The following is a 22162-nucleotide window of genomic DNA, read 5'->3' on the forward strand; positions in this document are numbered from 1 at the left end:
GGACAGGTGGGTCAGGCTGGTCTGCCTGCAGGGGGAGGTAGGTTGGAAGGTGGCTGCTGGGTGGACTGGGAGCTCTTGCTGGCAGTCCTCAAAGCATGCTCATGGCCTCAGGATTCTCTTCCCTGGCATCTCTTCCTTCTTTAGGAGCTGGGCCTGGTGGAGCTGCTAGAAAAAGAGGAGGTCCAGGCTGCTGTGGTTGCAGCCAATGTGAAGGGTGATCAGCAGCAAGCTAGTAAGTTACCTCTGAGCCTGAGGCTTGGTCCAGGTATCCTGCTGGCCCTTAGAAGGTCATCCCACACCTTCACTGGCTTCTGTATTGGGCAAGGAAAATGCTCCCAGCTTGCCAGCCTGTTGAGAGATATCTGCCCTCTCTTGCTCTGCTCTATTCCTGGCTGCCCTGGGGACACTACAGTAAATTCACAAAGGTCTCAGAGACAGTGCCATGTTAGTACTGCACTGGGAAGGCAATTTCCTCCCAGGAAGTTTGCCATGCTGACAGTTTCAAACTGTTTGAATTTCTTGGCTTCTAAAATGTAGCAATTTCCCAGGTGAGAGAAAATCATATTCTCAGTTTCTCTTAAAAACATACAGATAGGCTGGGTATGTTGGTGAATGCCTGTAATCCCAGCACTCCTGAGGCTGAGGCAGGAGGAGGCACAGGCAGGAGGATCGTTGAGAAGTTGAGACCAGCCTGCGCTACAAAATGAGCTCAAGGCCAGCTTGAACTGCATAGTGACACCCTGTCTCAAAAAGACAAAAGGCCAAAAAACATACAGATAAAAGTCTTCACTCAAAGAACATGAGCTGGTCCTCCTCTCCCCATGAGAGGTCAACCTATCTTCAGGAATGAGGCAGAGTACTCAGCACATGACAGCTTGTGACACTGGACCTCCTGGGCTCTCTGTCTCTCAGGTCCTAGACACCAGCTCACTGTGGCCCTGGGCACTCCTGGCTCCTGCTTGCCTTATCAGCTCAGGTCATTCCTGATTGCTGTTGCCAGAGTACTCTTCAGGCAGATCTGATATTGTCCCCCTTGCTGGATGTCTTTGGATCTTCATGGGTTCTTCCTTTCTTTAGTGGTACCTTAGTTCACATATTTCTACATTTCTGATCGCAAACCACAGAACTCAGTCAAATTTCTCCATAAGGTCAACACTGAACCTAGCCACTGAATTGAGTCAGTTCTCATCCAATCAGTTTGCAGTCAAAATCATGGAAAGACAAGCTTCTGGACCGAGGCATCACTGAACTCTGTCCTATCTCCTTGGCCTGATAAGCCCTTCTCAGAGCCCTCCTCATCTCTTCTGTCTACATTCCACCCAGCTCTGCTGAACCAGATGACCTGTTCTTTCTTGATTGCTCCCAGCCTTCCTATTATCAGGCCTCTTGTCCTCTGGATTACGTTTCTCTCACATTTTCCCTGCCAGGATCAGGTGAGAGCATCTCAGAGCTGTCTAGGCCTCCTCTGGGAAAGTTTCCTGCCAGCTCTTGACCAGAGCCTTACCTCCCCTGCACTGGCATAGCCTGGGGTGGGGGTGGGGGGTCTCAAACCTGGCTTATGACAGCAAGGTTCTGTAGCTATTTTGTGTCCCTATATCTCCCTAGTAGTTCGTGTGTTCCTTGCTCCCTGGGCATCTTATAACCTTCAGAGTTTGTAATCTCAAACTACATCAGTGTACCACAGACCCTTTCTAACCTCCTCCACCACTTGCAGTCCAGATGCCTTCACCTTGAAGCTGGTTCTTTATTCCTCTTTGCTGTCACCAACGTTGTCCCTGGAGCCCCTTGACCCATCTTGTCTTGGCTCTGCTCTACAGTCACCTGTCTGTCTTGTGCATACACCTTAGGAACTCAACTCTGCCGTGATAGCCACTGTGTATGTTCCATGCTGAGCTATTCAACTTCTAGGCCTGACAGATGGCTTCAGTATGGAGCCCTTCTTAAAGTAATGACCTCTTGCTAAAGAAACTCCCTTTTCTCATGAGCATGGAGAGAGGTCTTTCATTTTTTTTTTTTTAATATTTATTTATTTTTATTTATTTATTGTGTGTGTGTGTGTGGCCAGCTCAGCCCACCAGGGGGCGGGGCTGGCTGGCATGTGGTGCTGGGGATCGAACCGCGGTCCCTGTGCTTTGCCAAGCTTGTTTCAAGTAGGTGCTTTAGACCACTGAGCCATCTCTCCAGCCCTGAGAGAGGTCTTTCAAACCCAGCAGACATCACTCTCTAAGCAGTGACAAAGCCATTTCCCCTCTGATGTCCCCAGCAGAGCCTGGGTGGCCAGGAGAGCAGGGAGAGCTGGAAGGCCCAGCCTGCACCGCCTCTTGTTCTCGTCCCCTGCAGTGCTCCAGGCTGTGCAGCGGATCAACAGAGCCATCCAGAGGGGAGCAGCTGCTGATACTATGGAGGAGCTGATGAGCCCTGAAGCCCAGCTGCCTCCAGTCTACCCCTTTGCCTCGGCTGTGTATCAGCAGGAGCTGGCAGTGCTCCAGCAGCAGCATGGGGTAAGCCCAGAAACAGAAGCAGTGTGGGGCTTCCTGTGCAGCCAGGGGCCATCCAAGAGCTGGCAAGCAGTTGTGGAGGGGAATGGCGGTCATCCTCGTCTTACTGAACATTACTGTAGCAGATACCCTTGAAAACCCTGCTTTCCACACACAGTCAGTCCCAAAGGGAACCCCGTCAGGTTAGTGTTACTTCTAGTTCAGTGGTGAGGAAGCCGAAAGGCGGTGGGTAAGTAACTGCCTAACTCCATGTGACTGCCAGTGGTGGCTGGGAATGGACGCATCTGAATATCCTAGCAGGATGTGTTCTCAGCCACGCCTCTGTCCCACCTCACTTCAGTTCCTGTGGCTTCTCTGAAAGAAGGTGATGTTACTGTCCCTTAGAAATTTCCCAGGCTGTTGGAGAAGTTAGGATTCCCTAAGGGAGCCAGGTGCATTGGCACAACCTTCATTCCCAGCCCTCTGGAAGCCTGAGGCAGGGGTACTGCAGGTTTGAGCCCAACTTGGCCACTAACAAGACCTTGTCTCAAAATTTTAAAAGGGCTGGGGATGTAGCTGAGCAAGAGGGCCCTGGGTTCAACCTCCAGCACCACTCACAAAAAAGGAAAAAGAGAAGATAATTTAGGTAGACGACAAGGGAAATGGGACAGGAGGAAGTGGAGACAGGAGGTACGCTGGGAAGGCTTCCTGGAAGGTGAGGAACTGGTAGAGAATCACTTAGTGGGTGTTCATAGAGCATCTGCTCCACGCACAGCCCCGACACAAGCATGACCTTCAGGAAGTCACCGTCACAACATATGGATTGCTTTCATGCAAGGAAGCATAAAATAAGTACTGCAAGGTAAACCATAGAGACTGCACTCTGCTATTCTTAGCTGTGTGTCACTGGGCAAGTTACTTACCTTGTCTGCCTCTGACTTCTTTGGATATAAAATGGAAACCATCTTATCCTTACCTCTCAGGCTTGCTGGGAGGATTCAGTGAGCTAACGTGCTTAGAGAGGAGCCTGGCAGGCTGGCTCAGCTGTCCTCACAAGGTTCTGGCATAGAAGTCAGGCAGGGCGCTCCCAACAGCGGGACGCAGCAGAGAGTAGAGGAGGAGGAGAACTCCGCAGGCAGGAAGGGGGGCCAGGGCCTCGGGAGTGCGTGGCGGTGTGGCACTGGCCACTTGGTCCTCTTGTGTGCACAGGGCCTAGTGCAGTTCTCGGTATGAAGTAGGGGCTAGAAGGCTGCTAACAGAGCTCATGGCTTACCTGGGGCCCTGGAGTCAGGTACCTTGGTTTAGCCATGGGCTTAGCTGTGAAATGGGGCTATGAGCTGCCTTGTAGGCTTGTTACGAAAATTAAATGAGAGCTGGAGAGGTAGCTCAGTGGCGTAAGTGCCTGTCTGGCAAGCATGAGTCCTGAGTTCAATCCCCGGTACCGGAAAAAAAAGAAGAAAAGAAAATGAAGTGCTACTCTGTGTGAACTACTTAGAATCAAGCACGTATTGAGCATTCCCTAGTGTTGAGTACAGCTATTAGCGAATGAACCCAGACCCTTAGGGAGCCAACCCTCCCTCCTGCTGCAGGAGCTGGGCCAGGAGGAGCTCTTCGTGGCTGTGGAAATGCTCTCAGCCGTGGTCCTGATTAATCGTGCCCTGGAGGCCAGGGATGCCTCTGGTTTCTGGAGCAGTCTGATGAGCCCTGCCACAGGTCTGGCCGAAGTGGAAGGAGAAAATGCTCGACGGTGAGAGAGGATCTACCACGTGTTGGGAGTGAGGGGTGGAGGGAATGTGGCCAAGACTCAGGAGTCCTGCCTCGAGACTTGCTTCTGTGTGGTGGCCCGTGGTGGCCTGCTCTGGGGCCCAGCCTCCCTCTGGGTCTGGTACGGTTCCTTGGCCTTGTCTCTTCCCTGGAGTGGGTAGGGGAATGACCGTGGACCTCCTCTGTGGAGTCATTATTTCACAGCAAGTGTTTGAGTACCCAGCCACGTGCCAGATACTACTCTTAAGTGCTAGGAAATGCAGAGAACAAAATAAGGCCTGCCCTCATCAAACTTCCTTTGAAGAAGGAGACAGATGATTAGAAAAGCAGAAGAGCTCAGTGTAGTGGTACACACCCGTAATCCCAGAACTCTAGGAGGTTGAGGCTGCAGGCTTTCAAGTTAAAGCCCAGCCTGAACAATTTAATGGCCTAGCAAGGCTCTGTCTCAAAATAGAAAAGGACTGGGGATGTTGCTCAGTGTGAAGGCCCTGGGTACAGTCTCCACACAGGGTTGGGGGCGAGGGAGCAGAAGAGCTAGGGTGCCAAACAAAACAGCAAAGGGGTGAGAGGTGGGGACGCAGGAGGGTCAGTGAAAGAGTGTTGAGTGCATTTGAGAGAGACCAGGAGGGACTAGGGCAGTAGCTCAGAGATAGGGCACTTGTCTAGCATGTGTGAGGGTCTAGCTCAGTCCTTAGCACTGACACTAAAGCTCTCTGGACAGAGTGGTGCACACCTGTAATTGCAACACTTTGGCAACTGAGGAACGAGGAGCGCCATGAGTTTCAGGCGAGCCTGGGCTACATAGTGAACTCGAAATCAGCCTGAACTGATAGCAGGATCCTGTCTTGAAAGAAGAGGAGAGGAAAGGGAAGAAGCCAAACATCAGGAAGCCAGAGTGGTGGAGGAGGGTGAGGCAGTGAGAGGAGCAGGAGATGAAGACAGCAGCTGAGGCCAGGCTGTGGCTTTTTTATTCTGAGTGAGGAAGGAAGCCACCAGGGCTTTCAGGCAGAGGGAGCCAAGCTGACCTACTTTAACAGGATTGCCTGGCTGCTGTGCTTGGAAGGGGCTTCGAGGGTGCACGGGGGAAAGGAGGTGTGTGCTAACCCATCAGAGCCTTCCGGGGCCACGTTTTAGAGGGATGGCTGGGGAAAGTTCAGTTTCGGTTAGGAGGAAGTGTCAGCTTGTGGATGTGCCCTGAAAGCAGGAAAGCGGCCTTTGGTGCAGAGAGGTTGGGACTACAAGAGGGAAGGGAGGTGTGGCTGAGGTTTGGGCAAGGGAGAGACCAGGGGATCCAACGGTTAATAGGAATCAAGAGTTCAGATGTGAACTAGGGGGTTTCCAGTACTGCTTAGGTGTCTACCTGGAGACTCCTGGAGGCCACTGGGATACATGACAACTAAGAGATGTGCTTTGGGAAATAGCCTGAGATACATAAAGCCCTGAGGTTAGTTGAGGTCAGGATGTGAAAATTTAGTGGAGGTGTGCTGAAGCCCAGGATCAGGCGCTTTCACTTAGAGGCCAGGAGGAGCCAGGTTCGAGGCTTGGGAAGACAGCAGGTGAGGGGATACACATGTGCTGTCCTAGAGGTGTGGGAGGAGCTGGCTGAAATCCTCAGGTTTCTGGCTGAGGGTGCAGTGCAGCTCACCTCACTCTCCTCTCCCCACACCAGTTACTTTGATGCTCTCGTGGAGATGCAGCAGGTTCGAGGTGTACATAGGGCCTTCCTGAGCTGGAATGACCTGCAAGCCACTGTGAGCCAGGTCAACACCCGGGTCCAGGAGGAAAATGACCGTGAGTATGGTCTGGGGTTGGGAGAAGACAGCTCCTTGGGCAGCCCTGCCCTTAGCTAGAAAGCTGGGACCCTGCCCACCTTGCTGTCTTCTCCTCAGAGGTCCTCGCCGTCAGCCTCATCAATGAGGCTCTGGACCAGGGCAGCTCAGAGAAGACTCTCTCTGCCCTGCTGCTTCCTGCAGCTGGCCTGGAAGATGTCAGCCTTCCTGTCGCTCCACGCTACCATATCCTCCTAGTGGCAGCCAAAAGGCAAAAGGCCCAGGTGAGATGAGGCCTGGCTACCTGGGCCAGGAAAGCAGGGGCAACGCCCACCATGGTAGAGCTCCAGCTTGATCAACATAGCTGCTGCCAGGGGTGGGCACAGGGCAGGTCCCAGCGCCCTGGAGGACGCACGGCCCCCATTGCCACGGTACTGGACAGTGTGGGAGAACACGGGCAGGGAATCAAAGAGCCCACTGGTCCCTATTCTGACCTTGTGCAGATCCCTTGATGCTTTTGCACCCTGCTCATGCACCTGTAAGATGATGTGGTCCCTTTTTGAGCCCTTCCCAGAGGAAAGGTGACATATAATAAATGAGCTGGCAAATGGGATGGGCTCTTGGGCTGAACCCTGAGTGTCACAGTTGAGAGTGGATGAGAAGGAAAAGCAGGGTTCCTGAGCCAGGTGATTTCTGTTTGTGTCCTGCATTCTGACCCTGGATTGGTTTTCCTCACCTCCCTGTCTCCATCTCCTCACCTACAAATGTGTGACAATAACTATGAATTAGGGCCGGGGAGATAGGTCGGTGGTCTAAGCTCCTATCTGGCAAGTGCAAGAACTGAGGTTCGATCCCTAGTATTGCATGCTGTGCTGGCCCCATTCCATGCACACCACTGAAACCAGGTGTAGTGATGCACGCCTGTAATCCCAATGCTGGGGAGGCTGAGACAGGGGAATCACTGGCGTCCAGACTGTGTAGCCAGACCCTGTACCAAATAAGTAAATATTGGGGCTGGTGATATGGCTCAGTGGTTTAAAGCACCTACTTAGAACAAGCTTAGCAAAGCACAGGGACTGCGGTTCAATCCCCCAGCACCACATGCCAGCCAGTCGCGCCCCCTGGTGGGCTGAGCTGGCCACACACACACACACACACACACACACATATAAAATTTTTTAAAAAACCAAATAAGTAAATATTTTTATACATTTAGTGCAGGGAATATAGGGTCTCATTACGAAGATCAGACTCCTAGTGATTCTCCTGTTTTCAGTCTCCCAAGCACTGGGTTTACAGGTGCACACCACCACGCCCAGTCTCTAAATCTTTATTTTTTTTCTTTTTTTTGGCGGAACCGGGAATTGAACTCAGGCCCTTGCGCTTGCCAGGGAAGCACTTATTCCACTGAGCCATCTCCCAGGCCCTTAAATCTTTATTTTTAAAAAAGAACTATGAGTTTATCTTATAGTTACAGTGCTAATGGAGGTAATGTGACAGGAGTGCTGCGTGACATTCATTGAGTTCTTGTTCTGCCAAGCATTGCTTTATAAGTACTATAAACATTATTTCCTAATAAAGTGTTTCAGGCTGGCTGAAAATATAGCTCAGTGATAGAGCACTTGCCTAGCATGCACAAGGCTTTGAGTTTGATCCCTAGCATGATAATTTTTTTAAAAAATGAAGGAAGAAGAGCAAGCTTTAGAACAGTGCCCAGCACATAGTTGTTGCTCAATAAAATGTTACTTTACAAAGTGTCGCTAATGTAAGCGTCGGGAGGAAGTCAGGTGTAGGGTTGGGTGTCATACTGTCAGCGAGGTAAGCACAAGCATACTTGACCTGTGCCATGTAGTTGCTTGTGGGCTGAGGAGCATGGAGCAGGAACAGGAAGGAGAAGGCAAAGTTTCAGTCAGGATGGAGCCAGAGAGAAATAGGAAGCCAGGCAGGGAGGTGGAGCCTCCAGGGTGGGCCGTCACAGCACAGCTGAGGTTCAGGGGCAGGGAGTCGAGCCGTTGCACAGCTGACACATGTAAGACGCTACATGGAGTTCCTGTGCCCAAAGTGAGCCGATGCTTGGAATAGCCTGAATCGGGGCAGGCAAGACCCTTTTGTGCTTGGCAGTGACCTAAAGAGGCCGTGTGGCCATCACTGGGGCTCTCAGTGTCAGCCTGCAGTTTTGGTTTTTTTTTTCTTTTTTGGTACAGGGTCTCACTGTGCAGCTCAGACTAGCAGTGATCCCCTTGTCTTAGTCTCCCCAGCACTGGGATTATAGGTGTGCACCACATGCCTGGTTTTGGTGGCCAGCACAGCACAGCATGTGGTAGCGGGGATCAAACCCAGGTCCTTGAGCTTGCCAGGCAGGTACTTTGACTGCTGAGCTATCTCCATAGCCCCAGCCTGCAGTTTAATTCCCTAGGGCTGCTTGGCTTGGGAACCTAGAGAGACTAGATGACTGTCATGGCTTTTTTTGTCTCTATTTGCCAGGTGACAGGAGATCCTGGAGCTGTGCTGTGGCTGGAGGAGATCCGCCAGGGAGTGCTCAGAGCTAACCGGGACACACACATGGCTCAGAGAAGTAAATGCTGGTCAGGGACCCCAGGAGGGCAGGGGTGGGGACATGGGCTCAGCCACAGCCCAGGTAGGCATCCCCCCGCCACTGCTGTACTTCCACCTCCGTGGGCAGCAGACCAGAATGGGAACAGGAGGCTGCTGCTGAGCCACAGGGTAGGTCTCCTGGAGAGTCTCAGCAGTTGGGAGCCAAGAGTCCAGGCTGATGCTTTCTGTGCTTTCCTGCAGGCCCTTCCCTGCAGCATGAGTGCATGGGGTCACATGGTGGCCAGAAATCCATCCTGTTTCTGCTGCTAGCTTGAGTTTGGGCCCCGCAGTTAGCTCTGCCTAGAGTAGGAGAAGGATTGGGGTTCAAGGAGTGAAGAATGAGCAGACCCATGCAGGCAGACCCTAGCTTGTGGGTGGGCGCCAAGGTGCTGGTTTTCAGGATGAAAACCGGTGCTTCACCAGCCTCCTCTACTTGCACTGTCTGCTTCCAGGAAACTGTCCTGGTGTTCACTGCCCATATTCTGTCTTTAAGCTTCTGAAAGAGCCAATTTTGCTCTCCCTGTGCCCCTGCTGGCCCAGCCCACTGTGCCTCCCACAGAGGCCCTCCCTTACTGTCACCTCCTTCTCTGTGCACAGCCACCAGCTGTCCACTTGGAACTCTCCCCCGCCCCCCGTCTCCTCCATGTGTCCCCTCTTCTGAAGCCTGCCCCATTAGGGAGCTGGGCTCTGGGGAGGGACTGGAAGAGGGACTGACTGTTATCTCCTGCTGCCTATGTTAGTGGCCCTTGGTGTGGCTGCCATCAATCAGGCCATCAGGGAGGGCAAGGCAGCCCAGACAGAGCGGGTACTGAGGAACCCTGCCGTGGCCCTCCGAGGGGTGCTTTCCGACTGCGCCAGCAGCTACCAGCGGGCCTTGGAAGGTGCTGCAGCAAAGAAGCAGGATTCAGGTAATGCCCCAGCCAACCTTCCCTGCCTCTCTCCTCCTTTACTGCCCCAGCCAACTTTTACCTCCTCCAAACCTTCTCTGCTTCCTTGGTTTCTGCTCAGGGGACACAGCTTTGTGGGTTCAACACAACATGAAGGATGGCACTGCCTACTATCTCCATCTGCAAACTTTCCAGGGGACCTGGCAGCAACCCCCTGGCTGCCACCTCAACACCTCCCACCTGACTCTGGAGGAGATCCAGGTTGGCCAGGCACCTTCCAGGGTGGGAATCACCAAGAGGGTCACCCCACTGGAGAGACTCTGCCTGCCCACCAGAGGAATACAGGCTGTGTATCCTGTCTCCACAGTCCACTGTCACCAAGGTCACTGCTGCCCATGACCGTCAGCAGCTCTGGATGGCCCACGTGGGCTTCGTGGTCAGGCTCCAGGCCCGCCTCCGAGGCTTCCTTGTCCGCCAGAAGTTCGCTGAGGGGACTCACTTTCTGAGGACCACGCTCCCAGCGGTCATCAAGATCCAGGTGGCAGCTCTGACTTTCTGAGTGCTGCAGTGACCACGCTCTTCCTCCTCACTGAATGGGGTTGGGGTGGTCTTTGGGTTTCTGCACAGTCAGGGCAGAGAGCGTGGATTGTGGAGGTTCAAACCCTAGGTGTGCCACTTTTCTCAGCTATGTGTCCTTGCAGGTTTTTTTTTTTTTCCTACCCAAATTTCTTCCTCTGGAAAATAGAAATCACAGTAACAACAGCACCTAGGTTATTGTAGGATTGTGAGAAGGTTCAGGGAAGAATCTCTTATATCATAAGCAATACCTGGCTGGCAGGTAGAGACGTGACAGAAGTACTAGTTACTGGCATCCCAGAGCATGAGAGCTGCTTTTCAGCAACAGCAGGGCATCCTGGCTTGAATAGGAAGGAGCCAAGGGGAGGTGCTGGTGACTGAGCAGGAAAGCTGGGATGCCCCTGGAGGGAGTAGTCCTACCCTTTCATGCACCCACCTCCTCCATTTCATCATCTGGCCTGTGGCTAGCCCGTTGCAGCCTCTAAGGCCAGCTGAACTGGAGTTCAGCAGCGAATATAGCCAGGGGATGCTGTGTAAGCCCTGAGTGACAGACCTCCCCAGCCTGGGCAGTCTGCACAACCTTATGGAGATGCAAACAATGTAAAGATACTTTATTTAAGAACCATCCCTGAGGCTGAGACAGGAGGATCATTTTGAGTTCAAGGCCAGCCTGGCTACATAAGGTGAGGTCTTGTCTCAGAACAACACAACAATAACAAAAAAGGGTTAAAAGTAAAAGTTAAAGATAAAAGAACCACCCTTGAATGCCCAGTATCCACCAAGCGTGCCACAGGGCACCAGGCACAGACTGAAGATGGGCATGAGATGTGAAAGTGCGTGGCCACATCTCTTCCCTACAGGGCTGAAGTTCAGTTGATGTTTAATGCTGTGATGAGCAGAGACACAACCACAGCACCTGTGAACCTTGAAAGAGGCAAATGTCTAGCCTGAGACAGGCTGATGGCCCTTGATTAGGACCTGGACCTGCAGAGTGGTAACTGAGAGCTCAGAGGCTGGAGTTTGCCTCCTGGTGCTACCACTTCCAGGTCATGTGACCTTGTATACTTTGCTTAGGCCCCTCCAGCACTTGTTTTCTCATCCATAATGATGGTGCTCATCACCTGTGTTGATTGTGGGGCTTAAGTGGGACATGAAGACATGGTGTGGCCATGGTGGGGGCCACTGTGAACTATGTTTTCAGGGCACCCGTCTCCCAGGAAGCAATGAGAACAGTAATCTGCACGTGGTGCTGTGAGTCATAGGAACCCCACCCTCCTGAGCCCTGGCTGGAATTTCACACCAGGGAGATGAAAAAGAACAACTGAGCCCTGGCGGGGGAGGGGATGGAGTGGGAGAAACATTTGTCACTCACAGTGGGGCTTTGTGGGTTCTGCTTGGGTCCTGGGATAGAAAAGAGCCTCAGGTCACTTGTCCCCCGCTGTGAGGAAGTAAGACTCAAATTAAGTTGCCTGGGTATGACCAAGACTAATCTCCTGAAAACTCTGACCCTAGCTAGAATCCCAACCGTGGTTCTAAATTCTGGCTAATCCAGATTGGTAGGTCGGTCCGTCTGTGTGTGTGTCTCTCTCTTTCTTTCTTTCTTTCTTTCTTTCTTTCTTTCTTTCTTTCTTTCTTTCTTTCTTTCTTTTTAATTTAAGACAGGGTTTCACTATGTAGTTCAGGCTGGCAGCCTAGGCAGGGACAGCAACCCTCTTGGCTCAGCCTCCCGAGTGCTGGTATTATAGGCATGCACCACCACACCTAGCAGGTATATCTTTTTGTTTGCTTTGTTTTGCTTGGCAATGTTGGTGATCGAACCCAGGCATTTCTCAGGGTAGGCAAGTGGTGTCACTCTGAGCTATGCCCCCAGCCACAGACATATTTTTAAGGAGGCTTGGGGGGGGGGCCAAGTAGGGGATAAGAGCAAAGAGCAGGGCCCTCACTGTGTCCTACAGCGCTTTCTAGAGGGTACAGCAGGCTGTAGGTGGCAGTAGGGGCTGGAACATTGAGGGTCAGAGTGGAAATGGCATCCGTGTAGACAGCTTCAGTATGGCCAAACTACCTCTTCTACATCCTGTCCTGATAGGACTAAATGGGCCTTGGGTACAACCCTGGCTAGAACTGGTGTAGAAAGGCAGGAGAGATGAGGTGAAAGGACATTCTTAAATCTGACCAAATGGCTACTGTCAGTGTGGAGTGGCCTCTAGGCCCATGCAGTAGGAGATATATGGTGTGGTTCCTAAAACCCAGGGTTTCCGTGAGTATAGTTGGGGTTGAGAACAAGAGCTCCGTGGACAAAAGTACAAGAGCATAATGGCCTAACATATAGAGAAAAAACCAAAATGTCCGACATGACTAGAATCTTCAAGGTGAGAAAGCAGTGGAAAGTCATATGTGGTGTACAAGGAAGCTGATCAAGACCTGCAAGGTGTGGGCCAAGGGCGGTGCTGTCCAGTAAGTTTTATTTGTTTGAGACAAAGCCCTATGTAGATTTCAGACTGGCCTTCAACTCACTAGGTAGCCCTTGGTGATTCTCCTGCCTCAGCCTCCTGAGTGATGAGATTATAGGCATGTGTCACTATGCTCCAGCCAGGCAGTACTTTAGAAAAAGTAATCTCACAATAAGCCTGGGGTGAAAGGGAAGAGGCTCATGGGAAGGAGACAAGAGGAGGGAGCCAGGAGATGTGTGTTTTGGAAAGCAGAAGAGATGATTCAGGGCGGGTGGAGCTAGTGGCTGAATGCTGGGTATCTTGCTGGGAAGATCTGCTGAGAATTGGAGTCAAGAGCTGGCTGGTGCTGTTGTAAAGAGAAGGGTGACAGGAGCCCTGGAGGCGGCCGCCAGGTGGCTGTGGACGGAGATGGATAGAGGCTGTGTGTCTGTGCGTGCCCAGCCCCGTGACCACACGGCAGCACTCGGACTGCTCTCCCCACTCTCCGTGCACAGGAGAGCGGCAGAGTATGTGATAGGCGGTGGGTGGCTGTACATGGGTGTCTGAGTGTATTTTGGGGGGACATGGTACATGCTCTGGTGGAGGTGGTGAGGGGGTGTGGGCTCTATTAACATCTCTTAGGCCTGCATCTGTCGAGTTTCCGTGAGGTGGCGGTGTTGAGGAGGTTGTGTGTGTGTGTGTGTGTGTGTGTGTGTGTGTGTGTGTGTCTGCTGGCACCAGGGAGTGTGGCAGAGGACACGTGCAGCCATTTGGTGTTTCCCATGAAGCTTTAAGTTTTTTCGGGGTGGGGGGACGCGTTCTTTTTTAGGCAGGGTCTTGCTGTGCAGTTCAGGCTGGCCTTGAGCTCACTTTGTAGCCCAGGTGGTTTCAAACTCGTGATGATCTGAAGCTGGAAGGTTTTGGGAACAGGGCCAGTTTTCCTCCCACTTCCTCCTACCATCCCAAAGGCTCTTGGGCAAAGGATACCCCACCTAGGGTGGACTCTTTTGTTTTCTGTTCTACAGGCTCATTGGCGGGGTTATAGACAGCGGAAGCTTTACCTGGAGCAGCTGCAATATTTTAAAGCCAACCTGGATGCCATAATCAAGGTAGCTGTGATAATGGGGGTGGGGGGCCCTCTCACCTCTTGTGACCTCTGGAGCTGGCTGAATTGGTGGGGTCTCAGCGTGGGTCTCCAGCCCGGAGCTCTGAGACAGTGTCTCTCCTCCCAGATCCAGGCCTGGGCCCGGATGTGGGCAGCTCGGAAGCGATACCTAAGACGACTCTGCTACTTCCAAAGGAATGTGAGTGTTATTCTGTCTCCTTGCCCCCTGTTCAGGCTTTGCCCATAAGACCAGAACAAGGGTGGCCAGCAGGTTGTTTGTGGCAGGTTGACTCTGTTGTGAAGATCCAGGCATTTTTCCGAGCCAGGAAAGTCCGGGATGACTACAAGATGTTAGGTGAGCTGCCCCTGCCCATTTTGAAGGGGAACTAGGACCCTCAGAGCCTGAACCATCTGGTATTCCTTCTTGAAATACACCATGGGCAAGAAGGCATGGTATCTATAGGAACTGGATCGATTTCTCATATCCTGCCTTCCAAGAGCAGCCAGCCTGGCCCATGCAAAGCTCCTCTGGCCAGGCTCAGTTTATCCACCTAGAGCTTAGAATAAGTGCTTCCCTGGCAAGCACAAGGGTCTGAGTTCAATCCCTGGTTCTGCAAAAAAAAAAAAAAAAAAAAAACAACAAAGAATTTTGGGGCCAAGGAGATGGCTCAGTAGAATAAGTGCTTCCCTATCCACCTACAGCTACTGCCAGAGCCCAAAGAAACCTCCTCTCCCTGGGGTTCCAACTGTCTCTAACTTTGCCTTCTCCCCCACCTACAACTCTTCCTCCAGCAGAGTTCTGTAGTTCAGTACAGGCCATGTGTGTCATGCAGTCTTTCTGCCCCATATTCCCAAGGTTGGATATGTATATCAAGCCTTAAGGAGACCCTTCCAGGCTGCCCTTGACTTCTGTCCTCAAGTGCCAAAGCCCAGCCTCCTAGGATCCTCTTCCTCTGGATGGAGCTGTCTAATGGCCCATTTCCACATTTGCCTCCAGCCTCTGTGGCCCTGAAGCAGCAAACTACAATGTCAGGCTTCAGGGTGGCTGTGCTGATCAGGCATTGTCTCCTTCATTACTCAGTCCTTGCCTGCCCTGCCCCCACCCCAGAGACCTCAGTCACCTGCCTGCAGGCAGCTAGCTGCTTGCCCTCCCGCCTCCCACAGCTTGGCCCTTTCTGTCTTGCTGTTTTGGTGTTGCACTGCTATTATGGTGCTCGAACTCGCTGCCCTCCAGCTCTTCCTGTCATCCACTTGCCCTCTCTCCTCTTCCCTTGCAGCAGGTAGGCCTCACTGGCTCTGGGAAGCATTCTCCATGCTCTAGGTGGGTTTAGAATTCACTGCTGTTTCCCACAATCCCCAAGCTTGACAGGCTCACAGTACTAGCCAGCTCTAGTGAGCTGCGGTTCATTTGCCCAGTTCCTCTGCTGTAGACTGCCTTTAGGCACAGAGCCTTCCTCTTCCAAATCCAACTCCTTCATTCATTACTAGCTCTGTAATCTAGGGCAGGTTAATCCTCTCTTTGCCTCAGTGAACTCATCGGTAAAGTGGTAGTTATAGTGGCCTGACCTCACAGATGATTTAAAAATGGTTAGAAATATCCATCCCAGCCCAGATTTTTTTTTAAATTTTTTTGTGGAACCAGGGATTGAACTCAGGCCCTTGTGCTTGCCAGGCAAGCACTTATTCTCCTGAGTAACCCCCCCTTTTTTTTTTTTGCCCAGGAGTTGAGCTCAGGACCTTGTGCTTGCCGGGCAGGCCCTGTGCTGCTGAGCTATCTCCCTGGCGAGGCCTTTTTTCTTAAATACCAAATCCCCACCTAGCTCTGACTGCCCCATAGTCTGAACTTCATTGACTGCTCCATCTGTCATATCATCTGCCCCCACAGCCAACTCACATGCAGACCCTCCTAGTCAGAGCCTTGTGCAAGGCAGCCAGGGCTGAGTGGAGGCTGGTGGTGAGAATAAGAGGGGGAGGGGCAGGTCAGCCCAGCAGGAGGGGTGTGGTGGGGGACAAGGCCACCTCAGGAGGGACCTCAGGGCAACTGGGGCTTCAGTGTGGGAGGTCAATGAGACAGGCCCAGGCTGGGGGCAAGTCTGTCGTGTCAGTCACAGGCTATCATCCCTGCTCAGGGACAGGCCTGGCTGGGAAGTAGCAAGCAGAACCAGTCAGAAAAGCCTATGGGGAGCTGGGGGCTGCAGAGGGTGACTCTGGGTAGGAACCAGTGAGGACTTCCCTAGCATATACACCAGTCCCACACGCTGTCCTTCCCCAGTGCACGCTGCCCACCCTCCCCTCAGCGTGGTGCGCAGGTTCACCCACCTCCTGAACCAAAGTCAGCAAGACTTCTCTGCTGAGGCGGAGCTGCTGAAGCTGCAGGAAGAAGTGGTCAGGAAGATTCGCTCCAATCAGCAGCTGGAGCAGGACCTCAACCTCATGGACATCAAGATCGGCCTGCTGGTTAAGAACCGGATCACACTGCAGGTGAGGGGATGAGCGCCTGTGCGGAGGCCTGCTAACCATTCTCTGTTGCTAAGGAACTCCCGTGCTTGTGGGTTTTATCATGCCAGTCCTTTCTCCAGTGGTCCTCTGACCTTGTGATATAGTAGGAAGAACCCTGGAGGCAGAACTGTAGCACCTGGCTGTGCTGATTCCTGGGGACTGGCAGTAGGTGGTCTTTTAACCTCTAAATTTGTTTCCTGTTAACAAACTAGGAGGAGCCAGGCGTGGTGGCTCACACTTTTAATCCCAACACTCCCAAGACCTGAGGTTGGAGGGCCGCTATGAGTTTAGGCCAGCCTGGACTACAAAAGCAAGTCCAAGGCCAGCTTGAACTACTTAGCAAGATAATGCCAGTGTCTCCCTCCAAGCCAAATGCAGAAATCAGTATGCAGAATCAGTAAGGACTTCCACATCCTTAAATTACATTCTTTTTTTTTTTCTTTTTCAATGTATTTGGTTGTTAAAAGGTCTCACTATGCAGCTCAGATTTCTAGTGATCCTCCTGTTTTCAGCCTCCCCAGAGCTGGGATTATTGGCCCTGGGGGTAGGGTTTGAGCGGCATGTGGTGCTGGGGATTGAACCTGGTCTCTGTACTTGCCTAAGCCTAAGCAGGCACTTTGTTTTTTGTTGTTGTTTGTTTTTTGCGGAACCGGGGATTGAACTCAGGCCCTTGCACTTGCCAGGGAAGCGCTTATTCCACTGAGCCATCTCCCTAGCCCCCTTAAGCAGGCACTTTGGCTATCTCACCAGCCCCATTAAGTTACACATAAGTATGTAGTGACAGAATGACATCGCCACCTCAAATATGTAGAATAGTCTAATAGGAAATAGTAGTGAAAAGGGAGTAGACACAGTCCCTCAGCATGAACTCAGTTGTCTTTGAGGGCTCACCCCCTATTAGAGCAAAGGTGACAGATACAAGCTCTGGGTAGCAAGGGGCCCTCTCAACCCCAAACCATTGCTTTCTCCTGGCTCAGTCCTGTTCTCTGGACAACAGAAAGCCCAGGCATGAGTTTTAAAACATATGCTCCAAGCTCGGTCCATCCCAGCCTGGTTGTAGCCCCACTGCCCCGCAGGAGGTGATCTCCCACTGTAAGAAGCTGACCAAGAAGAACAAGGAGCAGCTGTCTGACATGATGGTTCTGGACAAGCAGAAGGGACTAAAGTCGCTGAGCAAAGAGAAACGGCAGAAGCTAGAAGCTTACCAGCACCTCTTCTACCTGCTGCAGGTAAGCAGAGGGTGCTGGAAGGAGAAGCCATTCTCCAGGACTTTGGAGGCTTTTTCTTTATCCTTTCCTCTCATACATGACATCCTTTCCCATAATCCTAATGCCCCCTTCCTGTTTTGTTTGTCTGGAATATCCTCAGTGCCCCGAGAAGGCATGCGAATGCTTGCCATGCCCCAAGTTTCCAGCAGAAAGTCTTCCCCTTATATCCTCAGCCCTTCCTGTCCCCTGTTGCTCGCAGACCCAGCCCATCTACCTGGCCAAGCTCATCTTCCAGATGCCACAGAACAAAACCACTAAATTCATGGAGGCGGTGATCTTCAGTCTGTACAACTATGCCTCCAACCTCCGGGAGGCCTACCTTCTGCTCCAGCTATTTAAGACTGCACTTCAGGAGGAGATTGAGTGGGTTCTCCCAAGCACAGGAGTGGGGGTGGGGTGGGGGCTGAGAGGTCCCTGTGGCTACTTCACAAGGTGACATTCATTGAGGTTCAAGGTAGATTGGCCTCCTGGGGAGAGACTAAGATATTTCTACACAGCATGATGGGCTGGTGTGTGAGCAGAAAGTTTGAGACAGAGATGGGGTGATCCAACATCACAAAAAGGAAAAGCAGCTACCTGTCCTACACCAAGGCATGGAGCTAGTGTCTCTGACCTCTTGAACCACAGGTCAAAGGTGGAACACCCCCAGGACGTGGTGACTGGCAACCCAACTGTGGTGAGGCTGGTGGTGAGATTCTACCGTAATGAGAGGGGACAGAGTGCCCTGCGGGAGATCCTGGGCAAAGTTATCCAGGACGTTCTGGAGGACAAAGTGCTCAGCGTCCACACTGACCCTGTCCACCTCTATAAGAGCTGGATCAACCAGACTGAGGCCCAGACAGGGCAGCGCAGGTGAGCAGATCGGCAGAGGGAGAGCACTCTGATGCTCTGATCAGCTTGGCAGGGCCTCCCTGGGAAGCCTGGGGGTGCTTGAAGGTGACATGTAAATGAGCATGCTGATTTATGCAAACACAGCACCAACCCTACCAGAGTAAATAAGGTAGCCTTTCAGACCCCCTCTGGCAATTAACAGGGAACTGATGTAAGGGACTCCAGACCTGGTGGGCTTAACCTAAGATAAGCACAGATGAATATGCAAATGTGCTTAATTGCTGTGTCAGGGATTGCAAATAGCAAGCCTCTATGTTGGGAATTGGGATCTAAGCTCCTTACTGAGAGGGGTACAGATGAATGAATGTTCAGATTTACAGATGAGTGAGATAATGGGAGAGGTAGGCTGGCCTTGAAGGTCAGGGGCATTGTCAAGTTCATAGATGCTCAGAAATGGAGCCACTAAGGCTGCTCTGAAGGGCATAAGAGGCTTTAACGAGGGCCTCAGCTTTCCTATTGTTCCAACTGTGAAGGACTGTGTGACAGGCAAGGACTATGTGACTGTGGTCTCTTCCAAGTCCCCTTTGGCATCTCCACAGATGCCAGATTCTCACTTCCAACACACTCCCAGCCTGCCTATGGGGACTCCAGTTCTTTCTTCCTTGCCTTCCACCCTCCCTCCTCCTTGAGCCCTCTTATCCTGACCCTCCCTTTAGCATGCTGGCTGTCCTGATACATCTGTGTGATACTGTTGCCAGAAGAGTTTAAGGGGACAGGTCTGGGAAGAAAAGGGACAGCATGGGCTCCAGCCTCACTTCATCTTCCCTACCCCAGCCATCTCCCCTATGACGTCACTCCTGAGCAGGCCTTGAGCCACCCCGAGGTGCAAAGACGCCTGGACATCTCCCTGCGCAACCTCCTTGCCATGACTGAGAAGTTCCTTGTGGCCATCACTTCATCTGTGGACCAAATTCCGTATGTGTGACAGCCTGGCATAGGCTGGGCATGGGCTGTGAAGAGGGCCAGGTGGGAAGGGGAATGGAACTGCTCTGAGGGGTTTCAGAAGCTGTGAGAAGGCTGTATCCCCTGCTAGGGAGTAGAGCTAGGATGCGGTGAGTGGGCTGTTTGTGTCCCAGCAATATGTCACCAGAGCCAGAAGAAGAAACCGGGAATGATGTTGCAGACAGTGTTGTCTGAGAGCAAATGGGGGTAAAATGGCACTCTTGTCCACAGCCAGAAATAAGAAATATTTCAAACCATTGAGGCACATTATAATTTTCTCCTTTCTTAAAATGTATTCACTAGTTTTTGGTAAACAACTTGTCAGGCATGGTAGTACACACCTATAATCCCAGCATTTGGGAGACTGAGGCAAGAGGATCGCAAATTTGAAGCCAGGCTTTGTTACCTAGTGAGACCCTGTCTCAAAATCAAGCGTAGTTGGCAGGGCCGTGTCCCTGGTACTAATCCAGGCAGGAGGCAGGGACAAGGCCCAGAATGCTTGGCAGCAAAGGGACAGTGCTTTGGGTCAACACTGATGTGGCAGAGGCCAGGAAGGAGAAGCAGCTAGTCTCTCACACCTTGGGCCCTGGGACAGAGAGATGAACAGAGCCATGCCTGTCACTTTCTTCCCAGGTATGGGATGCGATATGTGGCCAAAGTCCTGAAGACAACCCTGGTGGAAAAGTTCCCTGATGCTGCAGAGAGCGAGGTCTATAAGGCAAGTATAGAGTCTCCCCTCTGCCACCTAGAGAGCCCTGCTTTGCCTTGTTGGTGCCCATGATCCCCGAAAACACAAGGGCAGAAAGCCCACGCTGTCAAATCTGGAGGAGAAAGTCTATTCTTCCATATAAATAGAGCCCAGCCCACCAGCAGGCCTTCGGGTGACTGGAGGAAAGGCAGCTGGGTATGAGTGACAGGGTAGGCAGCACTGGGCTTCCTTTCAAGGAGGTCTGGGTTCCACTCCCACTCTGCTCAAGTGTACTGCATGACCTTGGCAAGTTGCCTCCCTGCTCTGGGTCTTTGTTCTCTGTGAAGTGTGGAGATGAACCAGGTAGGCCTTCAGCGTGAGAACTGGCATCCTGTGGCCACAGCTATCAGGGTGACCTCCTGGAGTTTCCTATGCTCTCAGGTGGTGGGGAACCTTCTATACTACCGCTTCCTGAACCCGGCTGTGGTGGCTCCAGATGCCTTCGACATTGTGGCCATGGCAGCAGGTGGCACCGTGGCTGCCCCCCAGCGCCACACCCTGGGAGCTATTGCTCAGCTCCTGCAGCATGCAGCAGCCGGCAAGACTTTCTCTGGGGAGAGCCAGCACCTGCGGGTCCTAAACGACTACCTGGAGGAGACACATCTCAAGTTCAGGTCTTGGGTCTCAGTGTTCCATTCCTCCATCCCTCTCCTGTTTGCCCCCAGGATGCATGAGATGAGAGGCCCAGAGGTGAAGGGCAGTGAGCCAGCTGGGGGATAGCCTGGGGAGGCCTCTCAAGAGGAGGGGTTGGCTTGTACAGGATATTGGGACATAAGTTGGACAGGAGCTGAGCCTGAGTCAGACTGGCTCAAGCCATCACCAGAGAGGCCAGTAAGGGCTGGCAAGGACAGAACACTGCAGGGTGCCACCCTGCCCACTCTCACAGGCCTTTTTTCTGGGGACAGGAAGTTCATCTACAAAGCCTGCCAGGTACCAGAGCCAGAGGAGCGTTTTGCGATGGACGAGTACTCAGACATGGTGGCTGTGGCCAAGCCTGTGGTGTACATCACCGTGGGGGAGCTGATTAACACTCACAGGGTGAGGGGCTGCACCCTGGCAGGCACTGGCAGGATGAGGGCAGGGGTTGGCTAGAGCTGGGAGGAAAGCCTGGCTTGGCTCCTGCAGCCCCTTTCTTGCCTCTGTCTCAGCTACTGCTGGAACACCAGGACTGGATCGCCCCCGATCCCCAGGACCCCTTGCACCAGCTCCTGGATGACCTTGGGGATCTTCCCACCATCTCTGACCTCATTGGTACGCACTGCTCCATGCCAGCTGTGCCCAAGAGAGAGACAGTCACGCAGGCGGACAGGGCACAAGCACGTGCCCACATAGCCTGGCTCCCTCCCACATGCTGTTGCTCTTGAGATGGACACAAGTCTGCAGACTAAGGAGAGGGTGGACAGGCAGCAGAAGGACCAGTATCATCGTGTCAGTGGCAGATTAGGTCATGTGTGGGAGATGTGGGAGGACAGGGCCTGTGGGGGGTCCCCGAAGGCTTCTCTTCTGAGGAGGATTCTGGGGCTGTGGAGTGGGTAGACTGACTTACGGTGATGCCAGGGCAGGGTCAAGGTGGTGAGGGGAGCCAGGTCCTGTGTGGGTGTGCAGGGTTGGGAGCCTGGGGTGGCAGCTGGGGCCATGTGGGAAGCCTTCCCAGAAGGGATGTGCAACTCTGTTACATGCATGCTCATGTCCCTGTCCCTCTCATGCCTCGCCCTCCTCAGGGGAGAGCATAGCTGCAGATGGGCATCTGGACCTGAGCAAGCTCGAAGTGTCCCTGACACTCATCAACAAGTTTGAAGGTCTGGAAGCAGAGGCTGATGACACCAATACCCAGAGCCTGCTTCTGAGGTGGGTGGGCCTCTGCCCCGTCTTCCAGCACCCAGCCCTCGGCCAGTCCAGAGGCCCGCTCTGGGGGTCACTTTTCACTTTTTTGTTGGGCCCCTCGTTCTTCAGGAAGCTCTACCTGCAGCTCACTTCCCCCTCCCCTTCCACGGTGCTTCCAGAACCTGGGCTCTGGCCATGGTGTGACCGCAGCGAGCAAAGGGGTGGTTCCTGGCAGTGCGTGATTTTGAAACACTGCTTCCCACATGCTTCTTGCCTTAACTACTGCTCCTTAACTTCATGAACCAACCCGAGGTTGGGAATGGTCTGCAGAGAACAAGAGTCCTGCAAGACCCTGTACCGAGGAGCGGAAGACCTCATGTCCTAATCC

At 52.7% G+C, this 22162-nt stretch overlaps 1 protein-coding gene across 1 annotated transcript in view; it reads left to right on the forward strand.

The window, feature by feature from the left end:
- Positions 1-22162, forward strand: part of Iqgap3 (IQ motif containing GTPase activating protein 3) — a 38481-nt gene that overhangs the window by 11814 nt on the left and 4505 nt on the right. The window contains exons 11-32 of the mRNA XM_023713840.1: positions 145-232; positions 2341-2501; positions 4067-4224; positions 5911-6032; positions 6131-6294; positions 8495-8585; positions 9346-9513; positions 9614-9753; positions 9860-10030; positions 13523-13606; positions 13730-13801; positions 13888-13957; positions 15875-16083; positions 17178-17330; positions 17569-17732; positions 17997-18221; positions 19035-19175; positions 19836-19920; positions 20332-20564; positions 20856-20988; positions 21099-21201; positions 21672-21798. Of these exons, the coding sequence (XP_023569608.1) occupies positions 145-232; positions 2341-2501; positions 4067-4224; positions 5911-6032; positions 6131-6294; positions 8495-8585; positions 9346-9513; positions 9614-9753; positions 9860-10030; positions 13523-13606; positions 13730-13801; positions 13888-13957; positions 15875-16083; positions 17178-17330; positions 17569-17732; positions 17997-18221; positions 19035-19175; positions 19836-19920; positions 20332-20564; positions 20856-20988; positions 21099-21201; positions 21672-21798 (3062 nt within the window). The remainder of the gene's footprint in view (positions 1-144; positions 233-2340; positions 2502-4066; positions 4225-5910; positions 6033-6130; positions 6295-8494; positions 8586-9345; positions 9514-9613; positions 9754-9859; positions 10031-13522; positions 13607-13729; positions 13802-13887; positions 13958-15874; positions 16084-17177; positions 17331-17568; positions 17733-17996; positions 18222-19034; positions 19176-19835; positions 19921-20331; positions 20565-20855; positions 20989-21098; positions 21202-21671; positions 21799-22162) is intronic.

The sequence above is a fragment of the Octodon degus genome, unplaced genomic scaffold, assembly GCF_000260255.1.
Source record: "Octodon degus isolate 3935 unplaced genomic scaffold, OctDeg1.0 scaffold00032, whole genome shotgun sequence".
Classification (NCBI taxonomy): domain Eukaryota; kingdom Metazoa; phylum Chordata; class Mammalia; order Rodentia; family Octodontidae; genus Octodon; species Octodon degus.